This window comes from Eschrichtius robustus, chromosome 11, assembly GCF_028021215.1.
Source record: "Eschrichtius robustus isolate mEscRob2 chromosome 11, mEscRob2.pri, whole genome shotgun sequence".
Taxonomy (NCBI): Eukaryota; Metazoa; Chordata; class Mammalia; order Artiodactyla; family Eschrichtiidae; genus Eschrichtius; species Eschrichtius robustus.
In genome coordinates, this window is record NC_090834.1 from 15,488,831 (window position 1) to 15,512,790 (window position 23,960).

General features: G+C 58.2%; 2 protein-coding genes across 4 annotated transcripts; both read right to left on the reverse strand.

The window, feature by feature from the left end:
- Window positions 1-14: 14 nt before the first annotated feature.
- TAGLN (transgelin) lies at window positions 15-5,378 on the reverse strand. The gene is made up of 5 exons (XM_068556626.1): window positions 5,234-5,378; window positions 1,623-1,814; window positions 1,341-1,518; window positions 951-1,053; window positions 15-606 (listed from the first exon to the last, which is right to left on the reverse strand). Exons 2-5 carry the CDS (start codon window positions 1,800-1,802, stop codon window positions 462-464), a joined length of 606 nt encoding a protein of 201 aa, XP_068412727.1. The 5' UTR covers window positions 1,803-1,814; window positions 5,234-5,378; the 3' UTR covers window positions 15-461.
- Window positions 5,379-7,256: 1,878 nt separating this feature from the next.
- Window positions 7,257-23,765, reverse strand: SIDT2 (SID1 transmembrane family member 2). 3 transcript variants are annotated; one of them, XM_068554340.1, is made up of 26 exons: window positions 23,035-23,764; window positions 21,277-21,398; window positions 20,801-20,965; window positions 20,667-20,712; window positions 20,150-20,251; window positions 19,958-20,041; window positions 19,068-19,167; window positions 18,805-18,870; window positions 17,795-17,888; window positions 17,403-17,455; window positions 16,293-16,364; window positions 16,065-16,145; window positions 14,882-15,000; window positions 14,530-14,603; window positions 14,355-14,421; window positions 13,727-13,800; window positions 13,459-13,582; window positions 12,682-12,799; window positions 12,057-12,193; window positions 11,748-11,856; window positions 11,439-11,515; window positions 11,218-11,264; window positions 10,846-10,951; window positions 10,102-10,212; window positions 8,796-8,909; window positions 7,257-8,722 (listed from the first exon to the last, which is right to left on the reverse strand). In XM_068554340.1, the coding sequence occupies exons 1-26, from the start codon at window positions 23,215-23,217 to the stop codon at window positions 8,660-8,662; spliced, it is 2,508 nt and encodes an 835-aa protein (XP_068410441.1). In that variant the 5' UTR covers window positions 23,218-23,764; the 3' UTR covers window positions 7,257-8,659. The 3 variants fall into 3 exon arrangements, with proteins under 3 accessions (XP_068410441.1, XP_068410443.1, XP_068410442.1); XM_068554342.1 differs by lacking the exon at window positions 19,958-20,041 and having other exon boundaries at window positions 23,035-23,765; XM_068554341.1 differs by lacking the exon at window positions 18,805-18,870.
- Between the last annotated feature and the right edge of the window lie 195 nt (window positions 23,766-23,960).

The following is a 23,960-nucleotide window of genomic DNA, read 5'->3' on the forward strand; positions in this document are numbered from 1 at the left end:
TCTGCCAGCCAGGCCTGAGAAAAGATTGATGTTTTTTTTTTTTTTTTTTTTTTCCTTTTTTGAATTTCAACCTCCAAAATAATATTCCAGCAAAAAAATCGGGGGCGGTTGGACTGGGTCTCCTTCTATGAGCATCAGCTGCCCAGGAGGATGGTGGACTTGCCCACACCTCGGCCACCGCCAGCCCACGTCTCCCCTGCTCAGCCCGGGATGGAGAGACAGTGGAGCTGGCCGGGGAGCTGGGAGGTGGGCCAGGGGAGCAGTGCTTTGGGGTCAAAAGTTGGACTGAGGCTGAGGGGTGTGGGCGAGCTGCCCAAGTGCAGTCACCTTTGCTCAGTGACAGAGCCTCGAAGCTTGGCCGGGGCTGAAGGAACTACATGGGTGTGGGTGAGGCGGGCGAGGCGGGAGGGCTGCGGCCAGCGAGCTGGGCAAGGGCGGGGCCGGGAGCCGGCCCTCCACCTCTAACTGATGATCTGCCGAGGTCGGCCGTAGCCTGTCATGCCAGCCTGGGAGGCCCCTCTGTTGCTGCCCATCTGTAGGCCGATGACATGCTTTCCCTCCTGCAGTTGGCTCTCTGTGAATTCCCTCTTATGCTCCTGGGCTTTCCTAGGAGAGGAGGAACCAGGACAAAGACTTGCCAGGACTGTGTGTTTTCCACCCATCTTTGGTTTCCTCTGTTACTTCCTAGGCCGATCCCATTCCCTCCCCATTTCACTGCTCTTGTTTCCTCAATCTAGCTTGCCCCACAGCACAGGCTATTGAGACTGGCTGAGACAGGAGGGTAGAAAGGGAGGAGTCAAGAAGTATTAGGGACCCATTTCCCCCCATCCTAGACTTTCATTTCATACCTTCCTGGCTATCTGCTTCCCCAAATCACTGTACTAAAGGGTTAGCCCATCTCCTGCAGAGACCCAAGCTCAGGGTGCAGGGAAGCCCTGGTGGCCACGTACTTCATAAACCAGTTGGGATCTCCACGGTAGTGTCCATCGTTCTTGGTCACTGCCAAGCTGCCCAGGGCCATCAGGGTCCTCTGCACTGCTGCCAGGTCTTTGCCTGTGAGTAGAAAGAGGGGAGGCGAAATGATCTTCAGGACTATGTAAACAGGACTCCAAGGCAGACCCTGCCCACACCTCTCAGAAAAATGGCCAACCCGGGGCAGAGTTTGTCCTAAAATCGAAAGAGGCGCAGTAGATCCCAGGGTACGCCCTTGCGGGTGTGGGATTCTCCTGGCGTATCCCACTCCTGCCGTGCAGACCCATCATCATGGCAGTTTTGATCATCCCTCGTCCCTGCCTCAGCCTCCTGTCCCCCACCCGCCTCCACCCCTCTTCTCTCTGTACCTTCAAAGAGGTCAACAGTCTGGAACATGTCAGTCTTGGTGACACCATAGTCCTCAGCTGCCTTCAGGAACTGAGCTACCTGCTCCATCTGCTTGAAGACCATGGACGGCGGGTTCTCAGGCACCTTCACCGGCTTGGAGCCATCCGGATACAGGCTGTTGACCAGCTTGCTCAGAATCTGCCAGGCGTAGAAGGTAGCTTGGCACTCGGTTTGGGGGGGTCTGCCCCACAACTCCGGCAGGATGGCACGGACGCAGCCCCCCTGCCCCGGGTGCCACTCACCACGCCGTTCTTCAGCCAGACCTGGAAGCCCAGACGCCCACGGTCCGGGCGCCCCACGTCGGGGCCGCACTGCACTATGATCCACTCCACCAGCCGCTCCTCCAGCTCCTCATCATACTTCTTCTCGATTTTGGATTGCACTTCACGGCTCATGCCGTAGGAGGGACCCTTGTTGGCCATGTTGGCGGGGAGCTAAAGCAGCACAAGCCGGAGGAGGGAGAGGCTCAGAGAAGAGCTCTGCTGTCCCCGGTGCCGGGCAGGCCTTCCAGCTATGTGTTGGGCAACCAGCCTAGCCGGTTATCTACCTCCCCTTGCTTCCTGGTTTTGTTTCCATGGCACTGCTCGCCTGGGCCAGCTCGTCCCCTCAGTCCACGGAGCCTCTCTGAACTTGGAGGCCAGATCTTTGGCACTCTAGAGCAGGAGTTAGTAATTTTTTCTGGTAAATAACCAGACAGTCATTTTACTGACGGTCATATTTTAGGCTTTGCAGGACATAAGGTCCCTGCCACTGCAGCACCAAAGCAGCTTTAGGCAGTGTGTAAACAAGTGAGCATGGCTGTGTGCCAATAAAACTTTATTTACACAAACAGATGGCAGGCTGTATTTAGCCCGTGGGTTTGATAACCCCTGGTCTAGAGCATTCTTTCTTTGCCAAGATTGACCATGGAGGCACTGCAGAGGCCTTTCGGAAGAGGTCACATTGCCCCTCAAAAGAAAGCCAGCAGATGCCTTTGTCCAGTGAGGCAGTTTGGCGGCTGTGCCCGAAGTTATGGAGGTATCTCCAGCTCTCACTTCTCCCAGAAGCGGGAACTCCAGCACTCAGGCTCTCTGCCAGCTCAGCTCAGCCTCCGGCCTGCAGCTACAGAGGCCGAAGCTCACCCACTCCTGGAAAGGGCTAGGAAACCAGGAAAGCCCAAGAGCTTTGGGCCAAGAAGCTGCATTTCCCCAGGGGAGCCAGATGAGAGAGGGCTTCGAGCTGGCACACCCACCGGCTTGCCCTCGTGCCCTCAGGCTCTCACCACGGTGGGAGCTTGAGTAACCAGGAAGCCAGAGTTCTCCAGGGACGTGAGCCAGGAATCTGCCAACCAGAGCATGGGAAGCCCTCCCCGTCCAGACCAGCAGCAGCTGCTGCCTTAGGGCCTGGGGCTGGCCTCGCTCAGGAGAGCCCTACAGAGGGAGGGGAGGCAGCAGGAGCAGGGCCAGGCAGGCAGGCCGCTGGGCAGACCAGCATGTGGCCAGCCAGGAGGAACCTGACCTGCCTCAGGTATCACCCTGGGGTGGTGCCAGAGTTCACCCTTCGAAGAGGAACAAAACGAGGCCAAACCATCCCCTGGCCCTCAGAGAGGTCAGAGGTTGGGAGGAGAGAACGGTCTGCGGATGGAGGTAGTCAGCGCGTTTTCTCAACTCCCTGTCTTAACAGAGCTGAGTCTCTCTCCCCACCCACCCCCATGGGAGGCAGTGAACATTATCACTTCACATGGGCCCAGCTCGGCCGCCAAACCTCACTTGCCCTGCCCTTCTTTCCCCACGACCGACCGACAACTTCTCTGAGCTCGAATGCCCCGTCTCTGCAGGGAGGATAATGTTATCTACCCCAGAGGGCTGGGAACATTCCACGAGGCCCTGTCTGTGGCTACCGAACACACTGCCTGCCCCTCAGCGGAGCTCCTCAAAATGTCAGTCCTTTGTCCCCAGAGCCGGTCTCCTGGTAGCGACCTGGGAAAGCCAGCCCCTGACCAAATGGTGAAAAACAATAAGTGTTCTTCCTGCTCCAGCCTCCACCCCTGTTCAAAATCATTCCCTGAGGGGACAACGAAATTTGAGAGGAAGAACAGAAGAAGGGCTCCTCTAAATTCCAGCCACTGGGCAACTCACTTCTCTCTGAGTCTGTTTCCTTATTTGTAAAGTGAGGGCCAAAGAATCCAAAGGCCAAGTCCCTCCCTTCCCCACCCCGCTGTGTGTCTCATCCCTGCTTCCCAGCCTCCCAAAGACTCCTGGGTGAAGAACTGTGGTCAAAACACACAAGCAGCTGGGACCATGCCATCCTTCGCCTTGGCCTCCCGCCCTCCCTCCTCATCTCAGCCTTCACCGTACCATCCCAGGCAGGCAAGGTGCATCCCTGTGGTCCGGGCACCACCACCCTCCCCACCTTCCATGCCCAGACCTTCTTGCCTTCCCCTCCCATCTGCCTTCCCCTCCCAGACCTCACGCTGGGCCCGTGAGGAACAGGGTGCCAGCAGTGTGTCCCCCACCCCTAGCTTCCGGTCTCAGGAGATTCAGGACAGTCAAGGTGTCAAGGCTCACAGTGACAAGTACACAAAATTGCAGCCCCTAGATCCAGAGACAACATTTGGGTTTTGATCAGAACAAAGAAGGAGGATGAAAGGCACCCTCCCACCCCCGCTCCTGGTAGAGTCTGAAAGTGGAGGGTTCCAAGAATCCCTCAGAGTCCTCTGACAAAGCCCTCCCCAGGCCCACCTTGGAGCTGCTGGGGAGGGGAGGGGTGAGGAGGGGGCGAGGGCGAGGGCGGCAGGGCAGCCCACCCAGAGGCCTTTCTAGGCAAAGGCTCCTGGGACAGGCTGGGCAGGGCAGCCTGAGGCTCTGCTTTGACCCTCCTAGCCTGCGGTTCCATCAGCCTCCCCTCCCCTGAGAAAAATACAAGTCCAGCTGCAAAGCTGGCACCTCCTACCAGCAGGAACCCAGAAAAACTGGCAGAACCAGGGGTCTCTGCAGGACTGCTGTGCCCCTCTCTCTTCAGAACAAAACACAGCACATAGGATGAGCACACATGGATCTGAGAAGGCAGGAGGGGTGGCTCATCTAAATTCTGGGGACAGAGGAGACTTTTCCGACTCATTGCTACCCTTTGAAGAGCCACCACTGAGGGGAAGCAGCCAGACCCTTGGGGAAGGCCCTGCCTGCACCACCCAGGCTATCATTGCAAAGCGCCTGGCAGTGCTCACCCCGACTCCTCTGCCCGGTAGGGGGGGACCTCCCACTCAGAGTATGGAGGGAGCTGTGTGCCTGGAAAGGCAGCTCTCTCACTGGCCCTGCACCCTGCCACCCCAGCCTGTTCCAGAAGACGAGTCTTGTGGTCCTGCCCACTGCCGCAGTAGCTATCCAGGGGCTCTCTTGATGCCGCTCAGGACCTGGGGACCCACCAGTGGGACACTGCTCTCCAGCCCTGGCGTACCACACGCCTCCTCACCTCCTCGGACATCCTCCCAGGTAGATAGCAGACTACAAGACCTGGGTCTAAACCAACACCACCTGGAGCCTATCACACCCCCATGGGTGTGACTACGGCTGAAAATGGAGAGCCTCCCTCACCCCAGTTCCCAGGTTTCCACCATCAATCCCTGTGCACCAGCCAAGTCTCCCTGGGCATTTCAGTGAGCCCAAGGCTGCCCAGTCTAAGAGATACGGGACTCCAGCAACCCCATCCCACCCATCAAGCTAGGACCAGCTCCGCAGGTGGAGATTAGGAATGCATGCGGGAAGAGGGTGGGCTTCCCCAGGCAGGGCGCCCGAGAGCCCTGCCTGCAATACACCCACTGCTACTGCCAAGCCCCAGCCCAACTCCCCTCCATCCCTGGGACAGATGCACTTACAGGCGTTCCTCGGGGCTCGCAGGAAGAAGTGAGCTCTGTCTGGACTTGGACAGACAGCACAGGGCGCTGGCTGGGTGAGGGGTTTAAAGGGCTGCCACCGAGGTGATGTCAGCCTCCCCGCTGCTGGCTCACCCCGGTCCCCTCCCTGCTAGAGGAAACCGGCTCCTTCTCCACCCCCAGCCCCCCCAGTGACTCCACACAGGCTCCATATTTGGGGAAAGACACCAAGTTGGAGCAGTCTACCGGGGGCTGCCCGAGACATTCTCTGCGTGCTTTGGAGATGGAGCGGGCGGGGGCGGGGCCGCGCTGCCGGCGGGGAACAGCCGGGAAAAGCCTTTTATGGACAGGACCGTGAAGGCTTTCCCTGCTGTCTGGACTTATGGCTGCTCCTTCAACACTGTTTCCTGCCTCCGAGTTTGAGGGGAGGGGGAAATTCAAAAGGGGGCTGTCCAGGGAAAGACGAAAGAGGCTAGGGGGACCCCTCCCTGAGGTTTGTGGGGGACTAACCAGCCACCCTCTCCTCCAGGGGCTTTTGGCTCCAGTGGGAGATAGGAACTCACCTTTACTGAGGACCGGCTACATACCGGGCACTTTACACATACGCTCATTTCATACTCACAGCTGCATCGTGACAGCGAAATTACTATCCCATTTTACAAATGAGGAAACGAGGGCTCGGAGTGCATCTTACCCAAGGCCACGTGGTAAGTCTTGAGTGGCAGAACCTGGGCATCCCTGCCGACCACCCCACCCCCCCGCCCCCGCCCACCCCTGCCCCGCCCCCTGCTCAGGTTGAGAGTTTACAGTTGGGGTGGGTCTTGAGTTACACGCTTTAGTTGGGGGTGGGATTTGAGGGTTCAGCAACAGCTCAGTTGACCCTGGCCCCATCCAGGGGGTCTCTAGGGCCTGAGACACCAACACTGGGGTAGGAGGTTCAGAGGCTGCTATCATCCCTCCCTCCCTTTTAAACAGTCCCTACCTACCCTGGAAAACAGACTGGACCCCATCACCCAGGAAGGAGACCTGCTCAAATCTTGCTTCGGGGGTGGTGGTGGTGGTGGGGTACCGGGAACGGATAGGAAGTGAAGAAAGGTGAGAGGCCTCCAGCGGGGTCTCTGGCCTGTCTGCTGTGGCACCGCCCCATCCTAGGGCAGCCTGGCAGGGAGGGGCTCACACTCTCCACCACACACCCGGCACACACACACCCCCGGCACCACCAGGAGAGGGGCGGCCGGACCAGGCAGTTTAGGGAGGGTCTGCCCACCACAGCCAGCTCCTGACGCCAGAGCCTAGTGGCGCGAAGAGCTATATTGCCCCCCAGTGGCATCTGCGGGGAAGAGCATGGAGAGGAGCCGAGGATCACCTGGAGAGGAGCCCAGACCTCTGGCTGTGTCCTGAATTCACCAGCTTCCCCACCGCCAGCCCCCTCCCACCCCCGCCCGCTCCCCATCTTGTCCTCCTTAGCCTGCAGAAATCTAAATCAACCTTCCAGGGTCATTTCAGATCGCCTTCCTCTTGGAGCCTGCATGTCATCCACATGCCCACCCTCCCACCATCCATCACCATCTGGTGTTTCCAGAGTACCACCTGTCCATTAAAGTAGGTCAGGGAGTACTGCCTGTGCCTGCGGCCTGCAGCCCGCCGAGCTGGGAGAGGCTCAGATCAGAAGTGAAGCTCGTCTGACTGGTGGGTGGGGACCAGGTGGGCAGAGGCTGCTGCCATTTGCCAGGTAAGGGGAGACTCTCAGAGGTGAGATGGTACAGCTAAGGCTTTTTCACTACGCTATCCTCTCCACCCTCATGGCACCTGGCATGGAGCAGGCCCCTGGTGAATGTTGACTGAATTGATGCCGTTGCTCAAAGGAGAGAAAAAAACGGGGTATCGAGGGACTCCTATTCCCGATGGGACTGGGGCTTGGAAGAGAAAGGTAGACCAGAAGACCTGGGAAATGGGGGCGCCCCGCCCCACCCATCATTCTCAACATCTCCACCCAGAAAGAGGGAGCAAACATGGGCCCAAGAACTGCATCTGGTTGTTTCTTTAATTGAATGCAGACTCATTCATAGAAAACAGAAATGCAACCATAGCATGGAAACAGACATTAAACGGAGCTCTGAAAAAAGATCCAGACCCTCCCTCCTCCTCTCCCCAGCCCAAAGGAGAGCTATAAAAACAAGCTGAGGAAAATAAAACACATTCCCATCCCCAAGGCCGAGGCCTGACCTGACCTCCCCCAACCTTGGCCTCTAGAACAGACCAGGAAGGGCGAAGAGGATCCAAGGCGCAGAGCAGCCGGGGGAACCAGAGCTGGGGCAACTCAGTGTAAACTCCAAGATTTCATATGTGTGCATGTGTGTGACTGACACAGAACTTGGCTGAAGACTGGACGGAAACTTAGAAGCCAGCCCTGGGTCCTAGAGTGAGGCTGGACCAGGGACACAGAGGGGAATGTCATGTCCCTTCCCTGAGCCCCTTTCTAAGATAGGCACTGGGGCTCCCGTGGCCGTGGAGGAGGCGGGCTGGGCTGGGCTCTTTGTATCTCCCCTCCTTCGCCTCTGGACATTCTTGGGCAGTGTCAATGGCACTGAAAGGCCCCCAACTGGAGCTTGGCAGGACTAAGGGCCTGGAAAGAAAAAGGAAGGGAAGGAAAGTGAGTTGCTTTTTCCCTCCAATCCTGGTGCCAACATCAGTCTGGGGGCTGACGGGTTACGAAAGTGACCTCTGAATTCAGTCCTTCGATCAAAGGTGGTTCTGACAATGTGGGCTGACCCTCGTTGCTAAAGAGCCAGCCCTGAGCACAGGTCAGAGGTAGGAGGCAGCACTGCCTGGGACCCCTCGCAGGCCTTAGCACCAAAAGCCCAGCACCAGCTGGCCAGTCCCCAAAATCCGACAGCCCCATCCATCCTGGCTGAGCTGAGTGGGCAGTGATGGCAGCCAGGTGCAGACCCAGGAGAAGTGGAGAGAACCCTGATGCAGGACAGAGAATCAGGCCCCAGACCAGGGCCCTGGAGTGGAAGCTCGGGGAAGAAGAAAGGGCTTTGGGTCCCAGGCCAGTGGGCAGGGGAAGGATGGGCAGAATGCAAGGCATGAGATGGGCAGGCAACACTTCCCTCCTTTCTCCTGCAGATGACAAACAGCTGACGGACGGGGACCTGTGGAAGGCCCCAACACTGAGAAGAAAGCAGCAATTTGGCCAACATCCGGGGTTTCAGGGGAGCAGGCCTCCTCCCCGGCAGAGGGCAGGAACAAGGCTCAAGGCCACCCTGTGACTGTCCCGGGCCGAGCCTGGGCTGGACCTCGCTGTCCCACGGCCACCTGGCACTGGGCAGCAGGGCTGGGACTCACGCCCCTGGCACTACGGAGGCTCTGGGCAGTGCAGCAGAGGAGCTAAGGGCCCAGTGAGAGAAGCAACGGGCGCGGCTCCCACTAGAAGACGTAGATCTTGTCCCGCTGCACGGTGTCCAGGTCGTCGTCCAGTGTCAGCAACACCTGGGGGGCGGATATGGAGTCAAGCACAGGAAAGGAGGCCACCTCCGCCTCCTCTCCAGCCTCCCCGACATACCAGGAATGACCCAAACATGGCGATGGAGGAGAGGAAGTGCCAGATGTCGTGGTCATCAAAGAAGTCGAGGAGGATGCAGTCCCGGTTGTGCTCCCGTGACTCTGCAGGGGTTTTCTGGGGGTGGAACAGGGAGAGCTGCCTGCTGACACCGCCCTGCGAGGCTGGGCCAGACCAGCTCCCATCCCCTCCAGGCACTCTCCGTTCCCAGCCCCAGCCCTAGGCTGGAGAGCACCCTTTTTCAGGCTCACCCCTTGCCCTCATCTCCCACATCTAAGAATTGGCCTTTAGTTGCAAACTGCTCCCTGAGAGCACTGGTCATGATTCCCTTGAAGGACTAGAAAGCCACCAAAGCCTCCTAACCCCGTTCCCTGCCTTGGACTCCGCCCCCGGCTCCAATCAGTCCTCCAGGGCTCCTCCCGGCTCACTTTCTCTCCAAAGCACTATTGTCAGGTCGCACAGCCCTACCCGAGGACGACAGTAGCCAGGACCCGTGTGCCATGACCCGAGGCCCTCAAGGTCCGCCATTCTCTCCCCAACCTCTGTCCAGCAAACACTGGCTGGACCTCACTCTGTGTCCGGGGACTGTCTGTGCCATATGCTGAGACCGCAGATACGACCAAGAAAGCTCTGCCGTGCCCTCAAGGAGCTCACGGTCTTCACTCGGCTCCCAAGAGAATGCAGTCACTGACCCCTAAGCTGCCTCTGCCTCGTTACTCAAGTCACAGCACCTCTGGGCCACAGGGCCCTTCCCCATCAGCCAGGGTCTTTAAAGGCCAAGAGCAAGCCCTGCCTCCTCTAAGAAGCTTTCCTGGACCTCCTAACTCACAGAAGCCTTTCTGTCCTCTGCCCTCCTGCACATCCCCTACCTGTCTAGTCTACTACCCTTCATCTCATGTACCATGTTGTAAAGAAAAGCCAGGAACTGACAGTCTCTCTCTCTCTGGAACTAGATTATAAGTGCTTCAAAGGCAGAGACGCTGCCAGACTTAGTTCTGATCACAGCAGGTACCCTACGAGGCAGAGGGAAGAGCCTGACATTTCTGGCTTCAAACCCCAGCTGTGCCACCACTGGTTGTGTGACCTTGGGCAGGTCACTGGGTCTCTCTGAGCCTCAATTGCCTCATAAGTAAAATGGGGATACTTCCACGTTGGCATGGTGAATGTTAGGAGGATTAAATGAGAAAGCAGCTGTGAAAGAGCAAGGGCGATGCTCACAAACAATTTTTGAAAAGAGAACTGGCTGTTTGTGGGCTCACGATGAGCCTGTGGGCGACTCCTGTAGCCTCTTGGCAGGAGGACCACTCACCTGCCAGGTGCTGAGCCCCTGGAAGAAGAAGAAGAGTGCAAAGCCCCAGACCACCGAGGTGCAGATGATGCAGAGCAGGGGAATGAGCTTGATCCTCTCCCCGCTCCGGAGCTGGGGGAAGATGGGGAAGAGCAGCCTGAGGGCCCTGCCCCACTTCCTGGCCTGCCCTTGAAGCGCCTTCCCAGGCTTTCAGGATGGATGCTTTAGGAAGCCTTCTTGGATCCATCCCATCAACCTACACAGCTCAACTTGTCCCCACACTAGCAGCCTGGTGTCCTCACCCCTGAGGTCCACCCTGGCTGGGCCTCCATCCATGTGCCCAGAACCCTGTGCTGGGGGGTGTATGGCCAGGGGGCTCCTCTCACGTTGGATGGCACGAGGGGCCCTTGGGAAGCACCTAGCCCTCGGAGGCCCAAGCCCAACACAGACTCAGCAAGCCCCACCTTCTCAACCCCTTCTCCACAGAACGGGGCTCCTGCCAGCTGTGGCCTGAAGTGCTACCAGTTCTATGGGCCTTACTTAGAATACAGAAGGGGCTCAGGAAACGGGTCTGAGGATATAGGATATGGCTCCCGGGGAGTACGTGCAAGAGACTAGCCTCTCCCCTCCTCAAGACTCAGTAGCATGGAGAGATGGACAGAAAAATTCTCACTCCCTCTTGGTGCTGCCCCAGGGAGGCTGTGCCCATCTCCCTCCCCACAAAGCAGAGCAGCTGGCTGAGGGGCCTCAGCCGCCCCCGCTCACCTTCATAATAATGTAGAAGGCAAAGTAAAGAAGCAGGTTGCAGATGCCAATCGCCAACAAGTAGGAGGCAAAATCATTGGGACGCATGATGAGCCCATAGGCAGCCCTGGCAGGAGGGAGGAAGAGCTGGTGAAGCAGGGGAGGACCGAGAGCAAGGAAAGGGCTCTCCCTGCCCCCAACCCATGTTTTATGAGGATGTGGGGCTGGGTTCAGAGGCCCACAGAAGATTCTAGAACCCCAGGGGCCAACACCTCTCTCTCCAGCCCCCATGTCTCATGGCCAAATTTGTCCATGTTCCCCAAGGAAGCCCGTGGCTGGCCAAGCGCCGAGCTGCCCACCCAGCCTGGCTACACAGACAACGGCCGGACTCACAGCGACCAGTTGATAATGTTGCCCATAACCAGCAGCACCATGCGGTCCTGGAGGGAAGCAGAGACACGGGAACTGAGAGACAAGGAGAGAAGTGGGGGGAGGCCCGTCAGAGGGTCCCCAGCCCGCCCCTGGGCTCTCAGCTGCGCTCCGCGCGCCCCCCAGTGGAGGGAAGAGGAAGAGTGGAGATAGAGGAGGAGGGGCCAGGGGAGCTGGGCAGGTACCACGTAGAGGGGTCCGCTGCACTGCCGGATGCAGTCCGTGTAGAGCACGTGGAGAATGCGACGGCAGATCCCCGAGTCTGCAAGAAGGGAAGGTGCTGAAAGGCACGGGCACCCTTTTGTCTCAGCCCCTGGGCTGCGCCAGCTGAGAGGAGCCAGGGCCTCTCGGGGGCACAGCTGTGCCAAGGCCTCATCGAATTCCGTACCCAGTGACTCCCCTGGGCCCCCTGTGAGAGGGCAGAACCCAAAAGTCTCCCATGAGACCAGGTCCCCGAGGCCACCAACCCCAGCGGGCCCCAGGCGAGCGCTCACCCAGCTTCCAGCGGCCCATGTAGTAGAGCTGTGTGCTGAGGAGCAGGGTGGCAATGATGTGAATGACCGAGAAGATGACCCAGAATGCTGTGTTCCCTTTGCCGAAGACCTGTTGGGGCCACCGAAGGCAGGGGTGAGGAGAAAGCTGCTCCCCCGGCCCGCCCTTCCTCTGGGAGAGCTGCTCCAAGCCCGCCAGGCTGGGAGGGCACTTTAGGGAAGGAGCAGGGCTCTCTCCTGCAGGAGTGGACGGGGGTGTGTGCACACGTGTGCACCTTTCCTACGGGTGAGCAGAGCAGGCCGGGGCCTCACCACGCCCAGCACAGAGAAGAAAATGACGATGGCCAAGCAGGCATAGGCGCTGTAGGCACTGGCGTTGATGTCTGGGTGCCGCTTCTGGTACAGCTTCAGCATGCAGAGCCCCGCGATCATGTACATGAATGACGTGTCTAGGTGGAGGGACGTGGACGTGAGCTACGGAAACATCCGCGGAGCCCGGGCACGGAACCCCGGTCCCCACACCTCGTCACAGCCACAGAGCGAGCTGGTGGCGGGCTGGCGCTTGAACTCCAGCTCCTTAACTGTCCCTGCCACACCACACTGCCGCCTCACTGGCTGTCACCCACAGTCTGACTTCCCCTGACGACAAGGACAACTTAGTCCGAGCACTCTGAGATCAGCGACTGTATCTTAATTATCTTTGTTTTCTCAGTGCTTGCACATGCCTTTCCATAGGAAAGGCTTGACAGATGCAAGAAATAGCATCCAGACGCTTATTTTCTACAAGCTAGGATGTGTGTTCACACAAGTCCTCCAGCCCTGGAGTCTCCCACATGGCTGTGTCTTGGGGATCCCAATCCCTGCGGGTGAATGGGGATGGCGGACTCAGGCAGATTCCTGTTGAGGTTCAGCCAGGGAAGAGGGAGGCCCCGCTCACCAAACTGGAAATTGGTATAGTTGGGGCAGACATGATAGCAAGCGCTAAGTAGCCCCTCCATCATCAGGGCCGTGCCCATGGCGTAGAAGAGGCCAAAGTGTTTGGGGATCCCACATTCCTGTTGTGGAGAGAGAAGGGAAGGGAGAAATGAGGTAAGATGGGAAGGGAGGAAGGAAGGGGCCCTAAAGAGGGAGATCATGAGAAAGGAGTGGGATGGGGGGTAGAGTGGGTATTTAGCAAGGGCAGGGCCGGGCAGGGCTGGGCACAACAAAGCTGGGCAGGATAAGACTGGGCAGGGCTGGGCAGGGCAGGGCTGGGCAGGCCTGGGCAGGGCTGGGCTGGGCAGGGCTGGGCTGGGCTGGGCTGGGGTGGGCAGGGCAGGGCTGGGCAGGGCAGGGCTGGGCTGGGCAGGGCAGGGCAGGGCTGGGCTGGGCAGGGCTGGCTGGGCTGGGCTGGGCAGGGCTGGGCTGGGCTGGGCAGGGCTGGGCTGGGCTGGGCTGGGCTGGGCAGGGCAGGGCTGGGCTGGGCTGGGCTGGGCTGGGCAGGGCTGGGCAGGGCTGGGTTGGGCAGGGCAGGGCAGGGCAGGGCTGGGCAGGGCTGGGCAGGGCTGGGCAGGGCTGGGCAGGGCTGGGCTGGGCTGAGCACGGCTGGGCTGGGTAGAGCAGGGCAGGGCTGTGCAGCACTGGGCAGGGCAGGGCTAGGCAGGGCTGGGCAGGGCTGGGCTGGGCTGGGCAGGGCTGGGCCTGAGGCCTCAGCGGGCAGTCGCGCACTCCTCACCAGGGCGTAGAGGTCGTTGCGCAGCAGGGCCCGGTTGTGGTTGATCTCCCGCTGCAGGATGATGAGCAGGAAGAGCAGCCCCAGCAGGATGTACCCCAGGTTGCTGAGGATGTTGTTGAAAGCGCTGGAAGGGGCGACACCGGGCGCATTGCCACGGCCTCATGCCCTGGCCGCTTCCCCACCCGAGGCGGGCATTTGCAGAGCCCCTGCCCCTGCCCCGGTTCACCGTACGACAGGAAAAGGGGCCTCCTCCCAAGTGGATCCCCACCTGAGGTTGCCTAGAGGGTGGGCGCAGAGGAAGTTGTAGTAGCAGATGTCCTGGTTCCCTGTGACATTCACCACCTGCAGCGGGAGCAGGGAGGGGGCGCTGCTAAAGCGCCTCAGTCCACAGCCTGCGCCACCACCAGTCCCGTTCTGCAACGGATGGGAGGTGCCGCCACGGCCAGCACGTGTGCGCACATGACACCAGCAAGCCCCACTTTTGGTAAAGTCACTGCCCCCCTCGCTAGGTGTGGCTGAAAACCCTGAGGCATGACCATGACGGAGGTTCTTGCCCCACAGTACAGAGAAGAGGGAAGGGAAACCGAGACTCACAAAGTCCCAGCACTTTCGTTTCGTAAATCCCCACAACCTGGGGGAGGTGCCATCATTGCTGGCTTGCTGCCCCCATTTTGCAGATGAGCCGACTGAGGCTCAGGGAGGTTGAGTGACTTGCTCAAGGCCACCCAGCTGGTAAGGCAGAGTTGGGATGGGAACCTGGGACCCATGACCTAGGACCTGTGCTGGCTCCAAAGCCGCAGGCTGGGAGGCTCTGCACTGGGGCATTGCCCCAGCCTGTGGCAGCTCCTCGAGGGCACTTAGCATGGGCCCTGGGGAGCCGGCCCCTGCCCGCTCACCGTCTGGTAGGTGATCACCAGCTGCACCACAGGAAGTGCATAGAAGACAGCAATGGTGGCAATGTTCCTGAGGAGTGGGAGGGCGGCGGTGAGGTGGCAGCACCGAGGAAGAACCCGAGAACCCACCGCAACATCCTGTCAATGACAGGAAGGCCGGCCTGCTCCGCCCACTCACCAGAAGTAGATCTGGTACTTTTTCCGCAGAACGCGTTTGTCCTTGCGTGCCAGGTCAGCCACGCAGAGGTATTGCTGCGGAGAAGCTGGAGTGAGTCCCCTGCCCCACTGCCCCAGAGAAGCCCCTCTCGCCCAGGTTAGAGGAGGACATGGGGGGGCCCCCCCTCCCACAGGCCAGAATTCCAGCGGGCCGGGAGCCGAGGCAGTTTCCCCTGGAATCTGTGCCACCCCAGCCAAGCTCTTTCCCTTTGCTTTCATAACATGCCACCCAGTGGGGAGATACGCTGGGGCTGGACACAGAATCTCCCTTCCTCGGGAACCCGTGACCAGGGCCGGCCCGCATGGGGTCACACCTTGGTGCGAATGACATTCTTGTCTGAATCGATGTCGGCCAATGTGTCGTAGTCGTCCTCCTCCACGGAGCTCATGGAGTCCAGTCGTGGCCGCGTGCCCACAGGATCAAGGGAATGGTCTGGGGCAGAAAGGGGGGAAGGGTAACCTAGTGGGCACAGAACCCAAGGTCTGTCCCCACCCACCTGGGACAATTGTCACAATTACTAGGCAGTGGGAAGAGGCAAACTGTGGGCTCAGAGCGGGGTTAGAGGTGGGCTCAGGCCTGGGGAGGAGGGATCAGGTGCTCCTAAGTCCTTGAGGGGAACAAGGGTGGACTCCGCGAAGAGGCCACCAAACAGGGACCGCTCCGGCCCTGCCCCCTCACTGAGCTAGGGCTTCCAGGCCAGGACACTGAGCCGACCCCGGGCCCCAGACACGAGCAGCAGGACTGAATCTGGTAGAAGTCACGCTGATTAGAAGATGCCCAGCTGTGTGGGTTCTGAGAAGACACTGCCTTGGCCCCCACTGGGTAAAGACCCAGTGGGCCCTGGGGTGCAGGTAAGGGTGAGAGGCTGCCTCCTCTTTAATCCTTTATCCTGTTCTTTTCTCATGCCTTCAGAAGCTTCCTCCTGTAACCTTGCTGACCAAAGGCCCCTGAGGCCAGGACATGACACCCCGGCCCATGAGCCCCAGAAGGCCAGAGAGTGAGGTGCTGGGAAACACAACAGCTAACCAGAACATCTGGCCTGGGGGAGGCTGGCGTGCCAGCTTGCCAGCAACAGGGGCCAGTGCCTGCCTATCTCAAAAGACACACGAGCTAGCAATTACTGGCATTAGATGGGGAAGCCATGCACAAAGCATCTTTCTGGTCCTAGAGCCTTCTGGCTCCAGTCAACCACCCTGGCAGGAGCTGATTAGTAGAGCAGCGCTCGCCCTCCCCACATCTACCCATGGCAATGCACAGCTGCCGCATCTGGCCAAAGGGGAGGCGCCGCTTGAACTGGTCGTGCCCTTCAAAGGAAAGGGAAAGTTACCGGGGAAGTGGGACCAAGGAGGAAGGAATGAGGGAGGAGAGGTGTGGGGAGACAGCAAGCCCTTCCCTGGTTCCAGCGTCTGGCAGAAGAGGCAACCGCCCATCGTCATGGTTCATGCAGCCAGCACCAGCCCTGCACCGCACAGCTCTGCCCCGCCTGGCCCACTCACCCTGGTAATTGTAGGAGAGGTCCCCAGGGCCCACACTGCCAACCAGACCGTCGGTGGATCCAGTGGAGCCGGAACCATTCTCTGTAGGGAATAGTAAATGGTGAGGCAGGCAGAAGAGACCTCAGGGCAGGGGACTCTGGACCCGTCTCCAGGGGGCACCGAGGAGGCCACCCTGGAGGTGGTGACCCGGCCGAGTGGGCAAGCATGAGCTCAGGTGTGGACGCATACCAAAGGAGCCATAGTTGTAGCCCTCGTACGGGGAGCTGCCAGGGAAGGAATCAGCCAGGACCCGAGGGTGACCTGCCACAAGAAGTCAGGGACACTTTACATTATCTTCCTCATCTGCAGGGTGCTACCGGGCTAAAATGAGAATAATGTACTAGGAAATCTCTTGTACCTATTACAGTAGGTTAGTATTTAGCATATTGATCAATATTCAAAGCCCTTTGTTACCATGAAAAATTAAATATCATAGAGTATATTGTGGTTATTAAAGTATGTATGTAATACACTTTAAAGGTTTTTCAACAGAAATGTTAAAACAAATTTGCAATGCTTAATTATTGTTTCTAAAAATTCAATAAACTATAATTTATGAGTCATAAAAAAAAAAAAAAGAAAGAAAGAAGTCAAGGACCCCTTAGCCTTGGAAGCAGAGAGAGGTTGCAAGCCAGGGAGAAGAGGGAAGGAAGAATCCAAAGAGAGACACAGAGGGGCCATGGCGGCAGCAAAGAATAAGCACCTATACCAGCAAACACCTATCCCACCACCACCACCTGCCCCATTGGAAACTCTCACCCCCCTCTTTCCTCCCTAGAAAGACAGCAAAGTCAAGGAATTGACCATCTAAGTTACCAGCAGCAAGGACAGACCAGCATCGGCCTGCCCGGGTCCCACCCAGACACCCCTCTACTTCCCCTCCCTCCCCACTCTGGACTCCAGCTCCTCTGCCCACAGCACCTGGAGCTTACCAAGGAGAGAAGCTGAGAGAGAAGGTCCCAAGCAGGAGGGAGGATAGAGAGAGAGGGGTAGAAGAAAGGGAAAGAGAACGAAAGGTTAATAATCCCAGAGACGGTGAGTCGCATTGTCTGAAGGGGCAGACAGTGTACCTAGACCCAGACACTGAATGAATCAAGTGACAGTCTTTAAGACGGGCACGTTAGGGACCAACAGGCACACTGCCCCAGCCCCATTTCCACATACAGTGTTACTCCCTATCTGAACATCCAGAAGCCCCCAGTGGGACCTTCCTCCTCCAACCCCCAAGGGAACCATCCACCACTATCCCCTCCAAACCACAAAGCAAACAGCCCACCGACCCGGACCCTCTGGAGGTACCGTTTTCTGGGCAGGCTCGGTCCACGGCCACCAGAAGGCTCTTCTTCCTCTGCCTGCAGGGACAGAATCCAGAGACAAACCAGAAGGGCAGCAGGAGGATCCCTCCTATGCTGGGCTGGCCTGCCTTCCACCCCCTCCACCCTGTCCTCCATCCATGATCCCAGGGGTCCTCCCAGGCTGGGAAGCAATGCGGGATCTCCCTGCTTGGGAAGAAGGTTGAGGGGAGGGGTTGGTTTCCAGAGCAGAGGCCCAGGGACCTCAGACCCTCACAGGGACCTGCATTCCTATGCCTCGTGGATGGAGATTATCCAGGGCCACACAGATCCTGCCAGGCCATTTCCCTCTGCCTGACCTACCCCAGAGCAGGGGAGGGCCCAGCAGTCCCACTTTACCTCCAGTTCTCCCAGCAGGCCAGGAGCACAGTAAGCAGGTAGAAGGAGAGAAATATGCCCAGGCAAAAGAGCATACCGCCCATGTAGGCCTCGGCTGTGGGGAGGGAAGTGGGAAGGAAAATACACCAGCACTTTCCAAGCCTGCCCATCACAGCACGCAGGGCCCAGGCTCATCTCTCTCCACATCTCCCCTCGGGTGGAATGACCCAGCCAGTGCCAACAATATGCCAAACTCGACATGATTCCTGGCTCTGCTCACACGGCTCCCTCTGCTAGAACTTTCTCCCCTACTTCTTTCTCCAAGACCCCTCCTTGACTTAACCTTCAAAACACAGCTGAGGAGCTGTGTCCTCTAGGAGGCCTTCTCTGCTCTGACCTCCCACAGTGACTGTCCTGGGCTCCTCACAGCCCTCAGCACCCTGCATAGCAACGGGCTCTAGACAGGGGCACCCTAAGGACCACAGCTGGAGCACAGCACCAAGCACACAGAAGGGACTCGAAACAAATGTGCTGAATAAGGAATCCATTTAGGAGAGGCAGCTTCTTTCCCCTCCCGTCACAATCCTTTATTTTTATCTTATACTTTCCAGTTTACACAGGGCTCTATTCAATCACTCAGTAAACATTTATCGAGCATGACTAAGGGGCCTGGAACTTTCCTACTAATTTTGTGCTAAACCGACTTAGTGAGACTAATAGAGACTAACAGATTCTATTACTCCTGTTACAGAGATGGGAAAACTGAGGCTCAATGAGATTACACTGCCCACAGTGGCAGAGACAGATCTAGAACTCAGTCCCTCCATCTCTTTACTCATGTATGCTCCAAAGCACATTACTCACCCTCCCGCCTCCCGTCATGAAGCCCTCCAAGAACGCTCCTCCTTCCTACCCTGTCAGCCTGCTCGAGTAGGTCCTCCTCACCCTTCCCATTCAGAGAACACTCCCTACCCCAGGCCTGAAAGAAGAGCCAGCGGCCAGGCCATCCCCACTCAGCCACCCACACTCACAGGTGACTGCTCGAGAGACCAACACTGACAGGGTTTTCTGGCGGTGCCCCTGATCAACCGGTTCATCTGGAAGTAAAATGGCAAAATGGCAAACAAGTGCCTGCCTGGAGCTTGGCTAGAGTTGGTGGGACCAGGCCTGGGAGAGTCTGGAGCCAAAAACCCACATCCCATCAGATCCATCAATCAGCCACACAGGCTCTTTTACCTCCCAGGAAGTGTCCAAGCCCTCCCACCCCTGGCCAGGCCCAGGGCGCAAAACGTACCTTCTATAAAGGGGTAGAAAGGCAGGGAGCCTCCACAGGCTTGGTCTTCAGTTTTCACCACCACTACCACGTAAAAGCTGTTGCTGGGGAAGTCTTTGCGCTGCAGGATGAGGACGGTGATAATGGTGATGATGGTGACGATGAGGAGGATGGTGAGGATGGTGATGATGAAGACGACTGTCATCGTCACATCATCGTCATCATTTGTCATCACCAGCACCATCCTTTTCTGAATACCTACTTCAGGCCAGCCACTATGCTAAACTCTTTGCTCATATGTTATTTTACTGAATCCTCACAAAGATCCTTATGAGTAAGTACTATCATTATCCCTGTTGGACGTTAGCTTAGGGTCACACTGCCGGGAAGTGGTAGAGCCAGGATCATCTGACTCCAGAGCCCATACCCTGCACTAACACTAGCGCCAGGTGAGCAAATGAGGGTATGCCCCATCATCATGGAACCCACGGGTGCCCTATTATAGTCTGGGCATCAGTCAGGAGAAAAAGTGGAGGGGCCGTGGTGCCTCGTCAGCTGCACAACTAGATGTCGTGAGGTGAGCACATGCCTCTCCCTCCCCGCCCCCGGCACAGGTTTTAGCCTTTGCCAAGGGCAGCCCTCATCACCAGCCAGGGCCCTTTCCTCTCCCAGCTGTGGTGAATGAAGCATACATGGCAGCCATAAAGGGTGCTCTGCTCTTTCCTGTCCCCAAAGGCAACTGGGACTGTGATTCAATGCTTGCATATATCAGGGGACCCAACGTCTCCAGGACTGGACAGCCAAGACTCAGTCCTGTGGGTAGGGTAGGAATGGGGCAGGGGAAAAGAAGCGAGGGTCAGGAAAGCTAGTCACCTGGCCACATCCCCCATCGGGCCATGCCCATTTCCTACCTGCACGGTGATGGCTGCCTTCTTGGTCATAGTCTGGTACATGCCAATGAAGGCTACGTTGTTGTCTAGGTCATAGACAGGGCACTACAGAGGGAGGAGGGGACAGACAGATGGGCAGGGTCCTGGGCCCTGTCCCCTCTCTTCAGCAGCCCTGCTATCCACTGGTGGAGAGTAAAAGGGCAGGTTACTTACCAGGACATCCTGGATGGAGATGACTGAGCAGGGGAAGGCCTTGTTGGAGGTCACCTTGACAATGACTGAGTCCACTCCTTCCGGGAACTCATACTTGAAGTACTGAGGGCACAGGGAGGGCGGGGAGAGCCCCATCCCATGAGGATGCTCTCTTTGCCCCTCTAGAAGGGAAGAGTGTGAATCCTCCCAGAGCTGGGCAGTGGAGGCTCTCTGGGAAGAAAGGCCTTGCCCACAAGCAGGTCCATTTCCCATACACCACTCCCCTCAACCTCAGCTGGGCACTCAGGACAGTGCCCAAGGGGCAAGTAGGAAAGATGGCAGCCAGACCCCCTGTCTCTGCACTTCCTATACTGTCTGTCCCCCACCACCTTAGGGCCAGTGCTCCTGTTTCTAGAGAGTCCTCCACGGAGAGTACAACCAACCTGAAACTCCTGGCAAAGAGTGCTGACCACTCCCACCCCCAAGTTCAAGCTTCCCCATTTCTCCTCTGGAGGCACCGTTGACAGGGAGGTCTTACCTGGGGCTGCGCCGCCGTAGTATTGAAGCTGAACTGCTCTCCGGTCCTATGGGGCAGAGAAGAGCCCCCCACCGTTACTCCCAGAGCTTGGGAAGGAGGCCAGTCCCATGGCCCCCTCGCTCTCCCCTGCAGACCTGAGCACGAAGTCATCCATTCGGCTGACGCGGAGCTGGTACATGGTGTTGATTGGTGACAGGGTGGACACATCCACGTAGAAGAACTGGACCTCGGACTCATTCTTGGTGGGGGGCTGACACAGCGTTCGCTCCACCTTTTGGTAGAGGTACTTGCGCTGAAACCTATGGTCCGAGGCAGAGTCGAGACATGACTGCGGTCCCGTAACAGCCAGCATGCCATTCCAGGGGAGCAGAGCCCCAATTCCTCTGCTCTGGTCCCACTACCTCCCTACCCCACCTCCACTAGGCTGACAAGCTCCAGGTCAGCTGGCTGGGCCCTTGTGCCATTGACCAGCCTCCTGGCTCAGGGAATGAGGAGGAGAAACAGAGGGGCACCCAGGTGGTTGGGGGCCCTGGACAAGGCCCTGAGTGAGGCTCTGGGCAAGGCCTGGCCTGGGCCTACCCCCGCTCCCTGGTCCCCGGGTCCTACTCACATCCCTCGGAGGATCAAGGGCACCTGGAAGGACACCACCGCCTCCTTCTGGCGGACCACAAACAGCAAAGGAGCCCCCTTCTGCTTGTTCAGGACATTCACGGACACTCTCACGCCCTCTGTCTGCAAGATGACACGGAAATGTCCCTCAGTCAAGCCCACGGTGACTCTAATTCTGCCACGGGAACACATGGCTCCAGAGACTGTGAGCTCTGCCCTCCCTCAAGCAGACGGCTTGTGCTTTCCCCATCCAGGTCGAGATGGGGAGCTACCTATGCTCCTTCATCTGCCAGAGCAGCCCCCAGACTCCAGGAGGGACTTAGGGGAGAGGATGGGAAACACAATGGAGACCTCAGGCATGCCCAGGATACCCCATTGCTATAAAAGTTCACGGATGCACATGCCTGCACACACATGTGCCTGCACACACATGCATGTACACACATGCGCACACACACACGGACACAGGAGAGCAAGAAGTGCTCCCCAACCTTCTTCCTTGTGAGCCAGGAAGTTCCTATTCAACAACTCATCTGGCGGCCAGAGGCCACAGGGCGGTGGGGAAACAGGAATTGTTGAAAGCCAAGAAGGCCAAGTTCTATCCTTAGCTCTGACCGAGGGATAGGGCTGTGGAAAAGTCACTTCACATCTCTGAGCCTCAACATCCCCCTCTATAAAATGGAGACACTCCCACCACTGGCACTATGGAGGAAAGTATATAGGACAGTCAGAGCTTAAAGAAAAAAATAAAATAAAATAAATCCCGGGATTGCTTGTTATTGGGCTGCTGAAACCCAAGCCCTTAGGGCAGCACCTCCCAGACGGATAGAGGCCACCGTTCTCAGGGTAACCCCACATATGGGGGCAAAAAGAGAAAGGACTCTAAGTTGGATGAGATCAAACTTCAGAGAACCAGGCACTGAAGGCAGATCCTGGCCTGCCATCAAAACCCAATCCCTCCCCATTCTGGGAAAAAAAAAAAAAAAAAATCAGATTCCTATTCCGAACTCCACCACTTATTAGTAAATCCAGTCCTGGTGAGAGCTGAGCAGGAGACCATGAGCCAGGCTGCAAGAGTGCTCCAAATCTCAGCCCTGCCTGGGGTCTAGACTTCCCAGACCTAACTGTGCCCATGTTCAACTCACAGCTGGGGAGAAATGAAAGAGAAATCAGGGTGAGGAAGCTTCTCCATGGTAGGCAAACTCCTTCTCCCCTCCCACCCAACCTGGGGTTGGCTGTATCTCCACCACCTTCAACTTACAAGGCCAGCTGTCTTTCCAAGGGAAGGAAGAGGGCTGGGAAGGTCCCAGCAGTTACAGCAGCCTGGGAAGTCCTGCATTCATTTCCCTGGGGAGTCTCAGCTATAACTCCCTGGGGGCAGAGCCTTTCAGTTTGGGCCTGTCTCATCCCCCCTGGGGTTTTCTGGGCCAAGCCCAGTAGCAAGCCTGCTTCCTTGCTCCCAGACCCCACAGCACTGTCAGACTCTGGGTGCTGGGTAGGGAGCAGGCCAGTCCTGCTCAGACTACAGCTGGTAGAAAGGAAGGGATCAAAGAGAAGATGGGAAAGAGGCAACTTCAGAAACTGTCCACTGGTAGCTTCAGAACAAACATCCCTGGCAAAGGAAGAAGGGCTGGCAAGAGGGTCCAGTGTGGTTCTGGGAAACCCAGTGGGGCGGCTGTTCTTGGGGACTGACAGCATCGCCGAGCCCTGGTCCGCTCGCCCACTCACCACCAGCCCCGAGCCCAGCCCCTTCCCTCACCCGGTTGCGGGTCACAGTATGGTTGAAGGTGTAGATGTTGACCAGCTCGCTGTTGACCTCATCCACGTAGGTGCGCTCAAACACGGCGTCTTTCTGCGAGACGTTCTTAGGCCCCAGAACCCCCAGATGGCTCTCGACCGAGGCCACCAAGAGTGCCAAGAAGGGCAAGCCCAGAGCGAACATGGCCCCGGCCGGGCGGCAGTGGCGGCAGCAGCGGCGACGATAAGCGACAGGTCACCTCCAGGGCGGGTTGCGGCTCTGGCCGCAGCTTCCAGCATCTCACCAGGACCAGAACTTTAACCTCGGCCTGAGATTAGGAAACGGTCCCTCCCCTGCAGCCGCAGACACGCTCTCAGAGGCCAGGGAGGGGATGGGGCGGCTGGGAGGGGGTGGGGAGGGGTTGGGGTACGGGCCACAGGAAGGGGCCCCAGCTCGCGAGGGGCCGAGCACGGCTGGGAGATCCGGCGGGCGCCCGCCAGGGCCGTGACAGCCCGGAGGCGGCTAGTTGCTGGGAGCCTGGAGACGCCGGGAAAGGGGAGCGAGGGAGGGAGGAAGGGAGGGAGGGAGGGGAAGCCGGCGGCGGGGTCGGCCGCGAAGGGAGGAGAGTCTGAGGGTGAGGGGCGTGATAGGTGGTAGCGACCCGACGCCGCGCGGCGCGGCGAGCTTTTGGGGCGCCAGCTTCGGCGCTCAGAACTCCGCGGAGCGAGCAACGCCGCGGGGCAGTAAACAGCAGGGCCGCCGGCCCGCCCGCTGACGTCAGGGGAAACTGACACAGATTTAAAGGGCCAGGCCTCGTTTGGGGCCTTAAAGGGGCCGCCGCTTTCCAGCTGGAGGCCTTCTCCCACTCCTATCCTGTTACCGGCTCCTCTTTCATTATCCTGACCTTCTCTGGAAGCTCACTTTGGATTAGATGGATGTTTCCGTGA